The sequence below is a fragment of the Camellia sinensis genome, chromosome 8, assembly GCF_055761805.1.
Source record: "Camellia sinensis isolate YWXY chromosome 8, ASM5576180v1, whole genome shotgun sequence".
NCBI lineage: Eukaryota > Viridiplantae > Streptophyta > Magnoliopsida > Ericales > Theaceae > Camellia > Camellia sinensis.
In genome coordinates, this window is record NC_138968.1 from 60,836,839 (window position 1) to 60,851,951 (window position 15,113).

Genomic DNA, 15,113 nt, shown 5'->3' on the forward strand with positions numbered 1-15,113 from the left:
TATTGCATCCTGTTCGGGATAGGAGTTAGCCCGGGCACGGGAAACGAGGTATGTTCCGTACTCCGAATGACAGAACGTATCTCAATTCCCCAGTCACCGACACTCCGGATCATCCATGATGGAGTTAGGTCTTGTTATGTTTTCATGTGCATTCATCCCATATTAAATTGTGCAATTCGACTCCTCGACCATCATGCCTCGGTATGCGTGATTGGTGGCACGAGGATCGAGGCATGCATATATTTGTGAAAATACAATGCTATGCCCCTTTCCTGCTCTCTGTTGCAGCAAATGAAGAATCAGCACCTTTTCGGAGCTCAGCACGCTTTCCAAGGTTAACTGCTAAACAGAGGCTAATTGGGGCATCCCAGTGGATTTCCGTGCAAGACAACCCGGACATGCATCATCCATCAGAAGCAAGGCAGTCCCTGGCTTGCATGCCAGTTTTACCGCTTTCTTAGTTAATTCATTAATTAATTAGAAATTTGTACATTATTTGGGCTGTAATATTTGGACTGTAATATTCTTTCATTTGGGACTGTATTATTTATTCGGACCCTCTGCGCGAGGGCACAACTGTAATAAGTGTGCGTGAGTGTGATGTATGTCTTCCAACCCCACGTCTTTCTTCCTTTTATTTATCCGCTTATGATGGTTAGATTAGGGCATATTTAAATTAGCATACGGTATGACAGCATGTTTGCATTCATTCATCTGTATTGCATGCACCGGGCTCGGCGCATCATACTAACTGCATTGTACTTTCAATTTCAAAGTTGAATACATGATAGTTGTAACATTTCATATGCCATCTTAGAATAGCCGAGCCTGCTATAATTGCATTTTTCATGTGTTGCATTAGGCATTTCTGTATAGTTAGGATCATGCATGATTTCTAATGAATTCCTATTTTGGCTTGGAGTACTCGGTAAGCTTTATGCTTTAGCATCCTTGCATGCGTGTGAGTGACTGCCATGAATAGCATGCTTACCATGAGGCTATGTGCTTATCTGATATAACTGCCTGAATGCCTGTGGGTGAAGGTTGGGTTACTTAAATTGGAATAAATCATCAAATGTTTTAAAGCCTACTTGCGGGTAGCAAACCATTTTCAAAAACAAACATGGAATGTTTCATTCCAATTCAGGCGACCCGGTCTATATTTGTATGTTGTGCGCATCACATAGTAACCTAGGCTAATAAACCGGAATAAGAACTCACAATGTTTTCAAAAATTGATATCATGGTTAGTAGAGGCCGGTCTATGACCGGGCGAGCGGGGGTGCTCACGAAGTGACCTTCCCTAATCGTACCCAAGTTCCCGAGCCGAGGCAACTTTGGTGATGACGGACACATGGCCTTTTGGCACCGAGTCAGGGTTTCCTAAATTTCCCAAAATAAAATATTTAGGTGGCGACTCTGTATCTGGCAAAGCAGTCCATGTTTGGCACTTCTTTCAAAAAAATCTGTTTTCTCAAAAACGATTTGCCGGATTTGGACTCTTTGGTTCAGACTTAGAACCGTGACTAACGAAAGTCGAGTCTGAGCTGTGGCGAGGTCCCCCGCGGGCTTGTTACAGTTTCTGGCGACTCTGCTGGGGATTTAGAGAACTTGACTCAAACTCGTGATATCTGTTTTTGACTACACTTGTGTGTTTCTTTGCATTGCATTTGCATTGGTGCGCCTAGGACACCGTGTTTGCCATCTGCTATTCCTGAACGGTTTGCCGGAGGCTTGTCTTGTCAAGGCATGACCATAAGGCTGACCGGTTGTGGGCTCTGCCAGTATGGGAACACAAACCCCGGTTTTACCGGGGCACCCTCTTTGACCATTCGACCTAGTGCATATTCGAATCCATAGTGACCATTCCAAATTAGGACAGGTTGCTTACCCGTTTATAGGTTGTTTGAAACCGCTGCGTGCGTAGTGAAACCCTAGCTCCTGACAAAATAGGACAGGGAAACCCTCCCCCAACATAGGGGTGTTTTGGCCCTCACTTATCTGTTATGTGCTTTAGAGTGCGTCTCTACAGGAATGCATGTATCAGTATATGAGTTTGGGTATCAAGCCTGCGGGCATCAGTTCAGTATTGACAGCATCAAGCCTGCGGGCATCAGTTCAGTATTGACAGCATCAAGCCTGCGGGCATCAGTTCAGTATTGACAGTATCAGGCCTGCGGGCATCAGATTAGTATATGAGTTTGAGTATCAAGCCTGCGGGCATCAGTTCAGTATTGTCAGCATCAGGCCTGCGGGCATCAGTTCAGTATTATGGGTATCAAGCCTGCTGGCATCAGCCAGTATTTGAGAATTAGTTATCTGCGGATATCAGATTCTGTTTTAGGGGACAGTGATACAGGGATAATAATCAGTGTTTGAGGACAGTGTGTTATTCAGCTTATTGACTGTGTGTTGATTATGCCTGGCTGTGTGTCATGCATTTTATTTTAAGCTGTTATGCTGTCCGTTTATCTGTTTATTTATTTCCTTTTCGCTTTATTTGTCTTTTGCTAGGTCAGTTCTAGCACAATTGCCTCCAACCCGACAAGCATTCCCCAAGCACTTTGGACATGAGGTCGTCGACTCCATCGATCTGAGGATCTAATCGACGGACAGCCAGTGTTCCATTCTCTACCCCCTGTTACCAGAAGGAAGCAGAAAAAGCGCAGTGTATCTGAACAAAGAGCACCAGAATAGTGGTTTCCCCCATCAGTGGACAGTCGGATTGAGATCCCCATTGAGACAAATCTGCCAGTAGTTCAGACAAATCAAAACAGTATGACGGCACCAACAGGAGTTGAGGAAATGATGCGCCAAATGCAGAAAACCATGCGGGCCATGCAACAGGATGCCGTTCGCCGGGATGAACTCGCTAAGCAACAAGCTGAGATTATGACCCAGCAGGCTGAGCTGATTACCAGACTGCAACAACAGAATACAGCATCTGCTTCACACCAAATTCCTCCTCCGGCGAGGGCTCCATTACTTGAGCAGACACCTGTTGTTCAGAACGCTCCTCCAAACACCCAGAATACTGTGCCGACTATCCAAAATTTACAAGAGGACACGAATCTTCCAACGGGGCCAGCTCCGCCCCCGCTTCCACCACAACTGTCCAAGGTCCATACACCCAATCACCCAGACTCTCCATTCGAGGTCGAGGTTGACCATACAGCTCTGAAATTGAGCAAACTGGAGAAGCTCTTCAAGAAATCCCAAGGGGTCAAGGCTATGCCGGATATCAAAGATGGATATACCGAGGAGGCCGTAACACTCCCCGATAGGTTCAAAATGCCACAAATCGACCGCTTTGACGGGACCGGCGACCCCATGGTCCATATCCGACTGTTTGCAGACATCTTGCGGCCAATGGGCCTAACACGACCACAGAAGCTTTCATTATTCGGCCGAACCCTGTCGGGTGTGGCCTCCCATTGGTACGCAAAGTTACAAGATGAAGTGAAGAAGAATTGGGATGAGATGGCTGAGGCCTTTGTCACGCAATATTCATACAACACTCAGATCGAGATCACAACCCGTGATCTTGAAACGACAAGGCAAGAGCCCAAGGAAACTTTCTCGGACTTTGTGATCCGATGGAGGGCAAAGGCGTCAATGATGACCTTAAGGCCCACTGACAAAGATCAAATCCGGATGATTGTGCGCAATCTCCACCCGAAGTTGATGCAGAGAATGATTGTAGTCCCCTTCCCTACTTTCGCAGATTTACATGAGATGGGGGTGCAAATCGAAGACGCAATGAAACAAGGTCTGTTTGACCACGACAGGGAACAACCGAGGAGGACCTTCAACCGTAACAACAATGCGGGCCCGAGTGGCGCTTCAAATACGAGAGCCTCGGAAATTAGTATGGTCACCACCACTCCCCCTCCCCCTCCAAGGCCCATGACTGCCACACCCTTCTCCGGCGCGTCCGGAAGCAACACACAAACCAACAGATTCCAACCGCGAGGCCAAAGAACCTTTACCCCACTATATATGCCCCTGACCAAGGTTCTGGGAATATTGATCAGGAAAAATCATTTGAAACCCCTGGAGCCAAAGCCATTACCGAATCCACTCCCCCCCTCTTATGACCCAGCAAAGTACTGTGCATATCACCAACAACACGGTCACGACACCGACCGTTGTTACAGATTGCGTCATGAGATCCAAGATCTTATTGACAAACAGGTGATCGCGCCTCCTGATAAACCCAATGTCACAACCAACCCTCTCCCACCACATAACCAACCTCCCCCTCCCAACAGAATTAATTTTATCCAGACTGGGGTCGCATCTTACGATCCTAGTATCTATATTACGCCCACCCACCTACCCAAGCCGGAGGTGCTCCTCCCCGATTGCACTGATTTTTTGTGCATGGTGGACATCTCCAAAACCCAACCAGAACCGATGGTGGTGACTGTCGAAGACAGGGCAGGGCAGATTTTGGGAGAGAATGAGATTGTTGAATCTGGGACTGGACAGAGTTTTGTTGGGGGAGCCTATGATCCAAGCAAGTACATCCTATCAACGAGCCGAATTGGGCTAAGTGTAGAATTGCCAGAGATAGGAGAGCTATGCATGATCCGGGGGGATGGATCTGGGCTATGGGCAGATGATCTGACAGCCGTAGAGGAGGACTTTGCCAACCTGCAATTTCTCGATGACCAGGAACTGGGGGATGCGTCAATCAATTGGTACGATTATGAGGGATCAGCGGAGGCCACTGGATGGCTCGAGGATCAACCAGATGCAGTGGGGGAAGCCCAACCAGAACAGAGCCCGACAGGGGCGGAAGTATCAGTTGTGGCCGGAATGGCCGAAAGTCAAGTTGTATCGCAGGAGAGTGCCGGTGCTAAGAATTCCGCTCGAGACATGGGCATTATGGATACGGGAATTGTTGAACAAACAGCTGTACTGATGCAGCTGGAACGAGAAAAGTTTGAGGAAGCCGAGAGAATCAGGAAAGCTAAAGGCCCTGAGGGGACTGAAAGTGCCGTGTGCACGAAAATGGAGAATGCTGCGAGCATGTGGACAGAGAGTACTGCAAGTGCAACTAAACAGGAGCCAGACAGGTGTCTGTTGGCTGCCGATGGAATGTGGTGGGAAGACGATGACTTATGTCTTGCCCACATGGATGAAGACTGGGGGAATAATCAACCGGATAACACTTGGTACCTTGATGAGGTTGACCATATGACAAGAAGTGGGCGGTACTTCAAACCCCCACACCTGGACCAACCCGAGGCATCTGGGAAGGATAGAGAAGCGGAGAAACAGAAGGAGAAGCAGATTGAGGAGGAAGCTGTGCTGAAACAGTTAAAGAAGATACAAGCAGACATCTCCATCTGGGGACTGCTAATGGCATCACGAGTACATAGGGAAGCTGTCCTATCTGCTATGGACAAGTCCAAACTCTCCATAGACACCACGCCTGAACAGCTGGTTGGGCTGGTTTTTCCGGGAGGAGGTTCCCCGGCATTAACCTTTTCGGACAAAGAACTACCGCCTGAGGGCACAAGTCATAACAAACCTCTCTATATTTCTGTGGAATGTAGAGATAAGTGGATACCGGTGGTACTTGTTGATACCGGGTCTGCGATTAATGTCTGCCCAACCAGAACGGCATATGCAATCGGGTTAAAACCCGCGGACTTCGTCCCAACTACCCAAGTGATCAGAGCATACGACAATACCAGCAGAGAAGTGATGGGGATTGTTAAAATTCAAACCAAGGTTGGTCCAGGACAACACAACATCGAATTTCATATCTTGGACGTTCCCGCAACCTTTAACCTACTTTTGGGGCGACCGTGGTTACACCAGGTCAAAGCAGTCTCTTCCACTCTACATCAGATGCTAAAGTACTCCCACGGGAAAGGGGTAGCGATCGTTTTCGGGAATTCATCAATCCACCCGCCGCCGGAAGTGTCTACACCTGTCTTGGAGATTGAGCACGGAACGGAGGATGTGTTTTTATCGGGGTTCACTTTGGCCGAGGCTCAAGTGGTGCAGAATGTCATGGCTGTGAATGAGGGCATGTACGTTAGTGCTCAATCTATCTACCTCATGAACAAGCTAAAACATACTCCCGGGATGGGATTAGGGAGAAGCGGCTGGAAGGGCGTCTCAGTGTTGGCCGAAGTGCCACACAACCCTCACGCCTTTGGACTGGGTTATCTGCCCACCAAAGAGGACTGAGTGAGAAAAGGAAAAGAAATGGCCGGAAGGGCCAGGGCAAAGAAGGCCGGGAAGCCATTTGAGTTAATGCATAGGCCCATCTGGGGTACCCTAAACGGACGCTTCGTCCGGGAGGGGGAAGATTTTCCATTCTGCGGCTTCCCAGAGCCATGGCTAAACGCGGAGGGGACGCGCGTGCCTGGTTTTGAAATCTTCTTCGACATACAATTATCTGGGGATGACGTTGCCGAAGCGCAGACAGACCCACCAACTGAGGTTGAGCAATGTGAAACAGTGGATCCTGAGAGCACAGAGCTTGAAATGGGGGTAGCACTGGCGAGTCTACTATCAGATCCTCCGATCGGCCAAGAGTGCTTGGGGGATAACTCTTCGGTTTCTGTGATTGGAGATGAAATAGCTGCGGGCTTTCCGGCACCGATCTTGGATGCATCTATCGCACCTTCTCTCATCTGGCAATATGAAGAAGGCTTTTTATCTAGCAGCTCCGGGTCAGGTAGTGAGCCGGAATCAGATTCTACCGAATCTTATGCGTCGGAATCAGATTCCAGCTCGACTGAGTCTGAGTCCGGTATTCCTGGGGGTGATAACCCGGATGCCACAGTCCTGTCTAGGTCGTCATTTTCATTTTCTTTTGAGTCTGTTGTAACAGAGGAATCTGACGGCTTGGAAATATTTAATGAGAATGATGTGGATGTGGTTTCTGAGTATTTTTCTGTGCCTTTGATTTATTGCTTAAATCAGGATTTTCAAAATTTTGATGAAAACAACGAGGGAGAAATTCCCCCAGTTTTGCAACGATTAATTGATCAAGAGCAGGAAAGATTTGTTAAACCTTTAATGGATGAAATCACTACTGTGAATGTTGGTACTGAGAAGGACCCGCGGCTGGTCCAGATCGGGTCCACGTTGTCTTCAGAGGAGCGCGAGCGCTTAGTCGCTTTATTAAAAGATTTCAAAGATGTTTTCGCGTGGTCCTACGAAGACATGCCTGGAATCGATCCTGAGATTGTACAGCACCGGATCCCTCTTGATCCCGAGGCCCGCCCTGTCAAACAGAAACTCAGAAGGATTCGCCCGGACTGGGCTCTCAAAATTAAGGAAGAAGTCACCAAGCAAATTGACGCAAGGTTCCTGCTGGTATCTGAATATCCAACATGGTTGGCCAACATTGTTCCGGTGCCAAAGAAGGACGGCAGAATTCGGGTCTGTGTAGACTTCAGAGATTTGAACAGGGCCAGTCCGAAGGACGACTTCCCCTTGCCGCACATCGATGAATTGGTGGATTTCACGGCAGGACACGCCTTGCTTTCGTTTATGGATGGTTTCTCAGGCTATAATCAGATAGTAATGGCACCCGAAGACCGGGAGAAGACTGCATTCACTACCCCGTGGGGGACATATTGTTATAGAGTGATGCCAGTCAGGTTGAAAAATGCTGGAGCTACGTATCAGCGGGCAGCAACTACAATATTGCATGATATGATCCATAAAGAGGTCGAGGTGTATGTGGACGACATGATTGTCAAGTCCAAAGATAGAGAGGGCCACTACACCGCCTTACAAAAATTCTTTCAAAGGATCAAAGAGTTTCGGCTGCGACTGAATCCCCAGAAATGCACGTTTGGTGTTACAGCAGGGAAGATGCTAGGGTTTCTGATTACACAAAGGGGCATCGAGGTCGACCCTTCCAAAATCAAGGCCATCTTAGAAATGCCACCACCAAGGACTGAAAAGGAGGTGCGAGGCTTTCTGGGTAAAGTGCAATTCATAAGACGGTTTATTTCTAAATTAACCTTGACTTGTGAACCACTTTTTGGTCTCCTGAAGAAAGGAAAGAAATTCCAATGGGACGGCCGATGTCAAGCAGCTTTTGAGCAGATCAAAGAGTATCTATAGAACCCACCCGTGTTGTCACCACCAGAGCCGGGGAGACCGTTGATATTGTACCTTTCGGTAACTGAGACTACCATGGGCTGCATGCTCGCGCAGGAGTCAGAAGACAAAGTGGAAAGAGCCATCTACTATTTGAGCAAAAAGATGCTGGATTACGAGACCCGCTATACACCGCTGGAGAAGGCTTGCTTAGCCTTGGTATGGGCAACCAGGAAGCTGCGGCACTACCTGTTAGCTCACTCTGTAATGTTGGTTTCGCGTTTGGATCCCATCAAATATCTCTTCGAGAAACCAGCACTTATGGGTAGGCTAGCTCGTTGGCTGCTGTTGCTCTCCGAATTTGATTTGAAGTATGTAACGCGCAAGTCAGTAAAAGGGAGAGCGGTAGCGGAGTTCCTTGCCGACCACCCGGTTGAGGGGGATGATGCGGTTGAGTATCTATTCCCAGATGAAGCCATTCTGCACGTCGAAGATGAAACTTGGACGATGTACTTTGACGGAACGTCAAACCAGTATGGGTATGGGATAGGGGTGTTGCTGATAGCGCCTGACGATTCTCGTATCCCTTTAGCATTCAAGCTCCAGTTCAAAGTCTCGAACAATGAGGCAGAGTATGAGGCATGTATTGCTGGCCTGGAAGCAGCCCTAGAACTAGGGGCAAGACGGTTGGACGTCATTGGGGACTCAAACCTTGTTGTGTCTCAAGCAAAAGGAGATTGGAAAGTCAAGGAGGAAAGGATGATAATTTACCACCAAACCTTGGATCTGCTAATTCCTCGTTTTGAGAAGCTAAATTTCACCCACCTCGCAAGAGAGAACAACAGGTTTGCAGATTCATTAGAAACTCTATCTTCTATGATAGACATCCCGTCCGGAGTCCGGATGCGTCCAGTCATTATTGATCAAAAGTTTGCGCCAGCATACGAGTCGATTTCCGCCATAGATGAGGTTCAAGACGGCAACCCCTGGTATTACGACATCTGGAACTTCTTGGAAAAGGAGACGTATCCACTAGGGGCAAATGCCAAAGACAAGAGGGCCGTCAGAAGAATGGCCGCTCAGTTCATTATCTGCGGGGGTAAGCTGTACAAAAGGGGTCATCTGGGAATGCATAAGCTCTGTGTAGAAGCTGAAGAGTCGAAACGCCTGATGGAAGCCATCCATGGGGGGGAGTGCGGTGCACACATGAATGGAGTAATGCTGGCCAGAAAGATCCTCAGGCAGGGCTACTACTGGTCAACCATGGAGGAGGATTGTATTAGCTTTGTTCGGCGATGCCACAAGTGTCAAATCCATGCAAATCGCATGAACATCCCGCCGTCAAAACTGTACAACATGACTTCGCCATGGCCTTTTTCAGTCTGGGGAATTGATGTGATCGGAGCTGTTACCCCGAAGGGGTCAAACGGGCATGAGTTTATCTTAGTAGCGATAGATTATTTCACAAAGTGGGTCGAGGCCCAATCATACGCGGTGTTGAAGGCGTCGCATGTCGCGAAGTTCATCAGAAACAACATCATCTGTCGCTACGGGGTGCCAAACGAGATAATTTCAGATAATGGTTCCCACTTCAAGAAAGAAGTGGTAGACTTGTTGGAGAAATACAATGTGGCTTTCCATAAGTCATCTACATACCGGCCGCAAACCAACGGAGCGGTTGAGGCCGCCAACAAGAATATCAAGCATATACTACAGAAGATGGTGGGAACCTATCGGGATTGGCCAGACAAGCTGCCATTTGCTCTGTGGGGCTACAGGACTTCAATCAGAACTTCCACTGGAGCAACTCCATATTCATTGGTCTATGGAATGGAGGCTGTTCTACCCATTGAGATTGAGGTTCCGTCGTTACGAGTATTGGCTGAATGCCAGATAGCCGAAGCAGATTGGCAGCAAAGCAGATTCGAAGAACTCATGCTCTTTGATGAAAGAAGACTGAAAGCACTGTACCACGTCCAAGGCTATCAACGCAGAATTGCCCGGGCTTTCAACAAGAAGGTTAAGTCCAGGAATCTGAAAGAAGGAGATTTGGTGCTCAAAGACAACCGAGCTCCCATCCACGACCCGAGGGGCAAGTTCAAACCCAATTGGACTGGTCCTTATATTATCAAAGCTATCTGGTCAGGTGGAGCTGTGGTTCTGATGGATCTAGATGGCTTGGAGTTCTCACAACCGATCAATATGGACAAGTTGAAGAAATACTATCCTTGAGAGGCTCGCTAGGCCGAAAACCCGAAAGGGCGACCTAGGCAAAAGTCAGAGCACAAAAAATTAGAAAATATAAAAACTGAGCTCACAAGGTTGAAAACCCGCAAAGGGCGGCCTTGGCAAAAGTTAGAGCGCAAAAGGAGAGTGAAAATACTCGAGTGAACCTGAGCCTGAACTACGTAAGGCTTGATTCCCATCTTTGGGATACGTAGGCAGCTTCACATCGAAGTTCAGCCATAAACTTTTCCCCGATCAACTCTGTCCATTTCGATCATCTCAGTCATCTTTATCCATCAGCATTTATCGCGATCTCCGGTACAATGCTGTTCAAACTAGGGGCAACTTTCCGTTGCCGCGACGGTGCAAAGTTACTCAGACTAGGGGCAACTTTCCGTTGCTTTGCAGTGCCGCATTGTTCTTCAGACTAGGGGCAACTTTCCAGTTGCAGGGATCTGGGGTTGTGCATCTCAGTGACAAATCTTCGGCGTGTCCAGTTCTGATCCACATCGAAAATAGTTTTGAAAAGTTTTAATAAAAGTTGACTTTGTTCAAATCAATCTTTTTACGATTAAGACCATTTTTGGACCAAAAGCGGAAAATTTTCAGTACCACAACTTTCAATTTCATTGATTTCAAAACTGAGTTCTCCTGCTCTTGCATTACAATTGAGGTTGCTTTTTTAGTACATTCATAACGAAAACTTGAAAATGCTAAATAAGCAATAAATTTGGGGTATAGTTGAATCAAGTATCTCTGCGTCCCCTCCTAGAGCTGGACGAAGCATCTAATGCCAAGCTAGGCCCAACCTGTGCCTCCTCGTTGAGCCAATCCAAGCACTCATCGGACAAAGTGCAACTGAAAGTTGAAGCAGGGGCCAGGAGCTCTCTAGTCCTCCATGCCGTGGCATATCGGGCAAGCTGTGCACCCCGGATCGGGAAAGCAGCTGGGTACTCAATCCCCTCCGGTGGGCAGGTCTAATCATGACCAAACTGACGCAGGAACCGGAACGGAAAATAGAATACGCAGTGGGTTAGACCAATCAATTGGATCCCAATCAGCCGAGACATACTATAGCTCATTGCCGGGAGGTTGAGCCAAGGACAACGCCAAGCAATGCCGTCTGCGGACAAATTGCACATCCAATCAAACCACCACCTTTCGTCAAGAGCATTGACTAGGTGCTGCCGAAAGAAGTAGCCTCGAGCTAAATAAGCCGGGAAAGAGTCCACAACCTGCAACTTGTCCATTAACCATACCTAGGGGAGGGATAGAAAATGAGAGAATAAAGAACAGAGAGATGTACGATGAGAGAAAAAGTGAGGAAAAGGGTTTTGTGAGAAAAACCGAGCCTGAGGGTCGAGTGATGTGAGCAAATATATATGTAAGGTCGGGTGGGAAACATTACCTGCAACAGCAGTGGACTCCCGGCAAACCTAGTCGCCTCCCGGCGATAGACAGAATCTAAGCCCATCAGTGTCTCAGCCAAGGTCATGGCAATACAGCTCTTCCCTTCTCTCAAGCCTTGGGCGACTTCAATCAGGCGAATGCTAGCCCCGCCGAAGCCCGAGGAAAGCAGAAAGTGAGACAACAAACATAAGCAGAGGGCGTGTTGCCGGAAACCCTGCCAATAATGGTTGCTGCGGTCACCGGCGTCGGAAAAACGATGGATCAAACCGAGGATGTCCAGTTCCCCACTGCAGATCAGAGATCGAGCGTCATGCGCCGTAAGCCCACACATCCGCCCTAAAGCCTGAGCATGGCCAAAACGGAGCTGGGGCAAGATCACTTCAGAGCATTCAGACTCCATCAAAACCTGAAAATCTTCGAAAGTGGGACACATCTCTTGGCCGCCAAAGCTAAAAACGTGCGTCACTGGGTTCCAGAACCTTGCCGCCGCATGGAGAAAAGGAAGCTGTAGCGGAGTACGGCTCAGCGTGAATAGTGCATTCAAGCCGAAACCCCGGAAATTCAGCTTTTCCGAGCCATCTAGAGAAGAGATCCAAGATGTGACATTTTCTGCGAGAAACGCCTCCATCTTTGTCTAAAACTAAGATGAAATGAATGTTCCCGAAGTTGAGGCTTTTATAGAAGGAAAAACACTATTCACGGGGACATATGTCAAAAACCAGGAGGCTGCAGGACTGAGTGGCCGGCCGGCCACCTTTTCTGGCTGGCCAGCCATTTACTTTTTCAGAAATGGCCGGCCAGCTGTCTCTCTCCACAAAAATGGCCGGCCGGCTCCCAAAGATGGCCGGCAATGCTGCAGTGTATCCTCTTGGCCCTGTTTTACCCTTCGAGGGAGAGTTCCAAGCATTTCCATGCAACGGGAGAGTCAAAGGCCTTCATCTCCCTCCGTTTCGGATGCGTTCCGGTGCCCAGATTGTCCGAAGTACACTCTGTTGTCGTCTTGTTTATCGAGTTGTTGTTTTGATTATCGAGTTGTTGTTTTGCTTATCGAGTTGTTTGTCGAGCGGACGTGTTTCGTGTTTTTGAGCCATTGTTCTCTGTTTAAACAATCTTTGTTAAAGTCTTGTTTATTTGCGTTGTCAACGTTGTTGCATTTTGCTTATCGAGTTGTAAACTTCCTAAGGTCCTGCTATATCTTAGTATGTTGAGTTGCTTAGTTTGTTGTGTCGGTTCACTACCTGACTTGGTGATTACACAATGCGCATTCCCATTCAATTTCATTCTTGTGCAAAATAAAATGATGCGATACGATGCTAAAAGTTGAAAATACAAACACCTTTTCAAAAGCTATTTCATTCCATCATGCTTTACAACGAACAAAGGTACAAGTTTTACAAAAAATAAAACTGCCTAACAATGTGCAAAGTGCTACAAACTACTAGCAAAAAGAAAAATAAAGCAGGAAACAACAGCATCAAAGTCCTCGGGAACGGGAACGAGAAGCACTCCTCATCCTCTTCTGCGGGACAACCTCTGCACCATCATCATCATCTGGGTCAGAGCTGTCATCCTCAGGATCCCCCTCAGCCTCACCTCTGTTCCCCGAACCAAAACCGGAGCCCCCCTCCTCAGCAGATGTCTCTGACTGACGATCGGTAGCCTCCTCCTCCTCCTCAGCGTCCTCCTCCTCCTCATCAAGCTCCACCTCTACAACGTGAGCCCTGCATCTGCGGACAGGCCCTCCTCGAGCTCCTCGAAAAGGCCTAGATGGCCCGGCTCCTCGGGAAGGCCGAGATGACCCCGCCCCCTGAAAAGGCCCGGGTGACCCAACTCCCTGAAAAGGCCCAGATGGCCCAGCTCCCCAAGGAGGCCCAGGTGGCCTGGCCTGCGGCTAACCGGACCATGAAGGCATCTGAAAACAAAGAGTTCAATTCAAATACATCAGTCCAAATATATACATCAGATGCAGATACAAGCAAAGGCTACGTGAAGTGGGTGCATGTAAATGCAGTGTCCAAGTGGGGTGTGTGTCAGATATGCTCTACACAAGTAGTCTATCGATGCAGTAGAAATCAGCATGTCATCAGAAGTATGATAAATGCCAGAAAACTGAAGGGTACCTGAATGCCCGCGACAGACAACTGTGCCTCCCTACGCAGGACCATGCCCTCGAGTGTGGCCACCAGTCCAACCACCTCCTCCATGTACCCTCGCGGTGGCTGCAAAAACGAGTTCATAATCATCAGTGAACAAAAAATGTCTAAACATCTGAATGATGAATGAAAAACAGTGGAGCATACCAGCGGTGAGTCAGGATCAATGGCGTATCGATCACTGGGCATCGGAGGCTCTAGCGGGATCGGGGTCGGAGAGATAGCCCCATACTGCCACGCCATCAACTCAGTCGGCATATCTGGCCATCCAGGATGAGGATAAGTCGACGGAACCGGAGGAACCGGTCTACTCCCACCTCTGGATGTACCAGCCCTGCTAGTAGAAGGGGCGTCTGCAGCCCGAGCCTGAGCCTGGCCCAAGGATGACATACCGGCAGGCCTCATCATCGGGATACGAGCTCCCGTCAATGGAGGCATCAAATATATGTGACGGTAAGTGGCATAGTCCCCCTCCTCAATATATAATAAAGCATCACTACCCAGCATGGCGCCGACTACCTCCGAGTAAGAGAGCCTGTCAGCAGTCCGCATACTGACTGTGGGCACTGCGGGAGGATCCTGAGAAAGATACCCCCATACCTGGCGCAGAAAACGTTCCCCCAGAAACCATGCCCTGCCAACCGGCCCTTCGAGCAGGACCCTATACTGGGAGATGTCCGACCCTCCGGTATACTGAAGTCGGAGACCATCACCCAGGGACACCCAGGGCTGCCATGTGATCTGCGGATGATAAATGCATAAACCAATCAGAAATCGAGAATATGCAGAGCAAATCAAAGATGAAAATGAAAGGAACTGAAAGTTCTGAGGTACCTCTGAATGTCGCACAGTGTCAAAGTACTGTCGCAGGTAAAGGAGGGTCTCTCGAGGTCTCGGCCGGTGCGGGCCCTCGAACACCAGTGAGTATGGGGTCATGGGAACCCCTGCCACCTCCAACTCTGGGGCTAATGATGGAAAGTATACATAGACCCATAGCTGAGAAAAGCAGTGCAGAATGTAAGTACGAAATGCTGAGAGCAAAATACAGACTGTAAAAGTGCGCTGTGAGTGCAATGTACAAGTAATGAAGAGCAGAAATGTAAATAAAGAGGACAGAAAAGTACCTCCCAGGCTCTCCAGTAGCCGCCAAGTAAATCACCCGGCCCACGGGAGGTCGCGCTCATATAAAAGTAAAGGGTAGCCAGGCCGGCGCCACCCCAGTCATATCGATGGACCTGTGATAGG

The 15,113-nt window shown here is 48.4% G+C and overlaps 1 protein-coding gene across 1 annotated transcript; it reads right to left on the reverse strand.

Annotated features, from left to right (window-relative positions):
* Nucleotides 1-13,038: 13,038 nt before the first annotated feature.
* LOC145796549 (uncharacterized) lies at nt 13,039-14,896 on the reverse strand. Its single transcript, XM_082881775.1, has 4 exons — nt 14,703-14,896; nt 14,016-14,609; nt 13,836-13,934; nt 13,039-13,627 (listed from the first exon to the last, which is right to left on the reverse strand). Exons 1-4 carry the CDS (start codon nt 14,802-14,804, stop codon nt 13,607-13,609), a joined length of 816 nt encoding a protein of 271 aa, XP_082737901.1. The 5' UTR covers nt 14,805-14,896; the 3' UTR covers nt 13,039-13,606.
* Between the last annotated feature and the right edge of the window lie 217 nt (nt 14,897-15,113).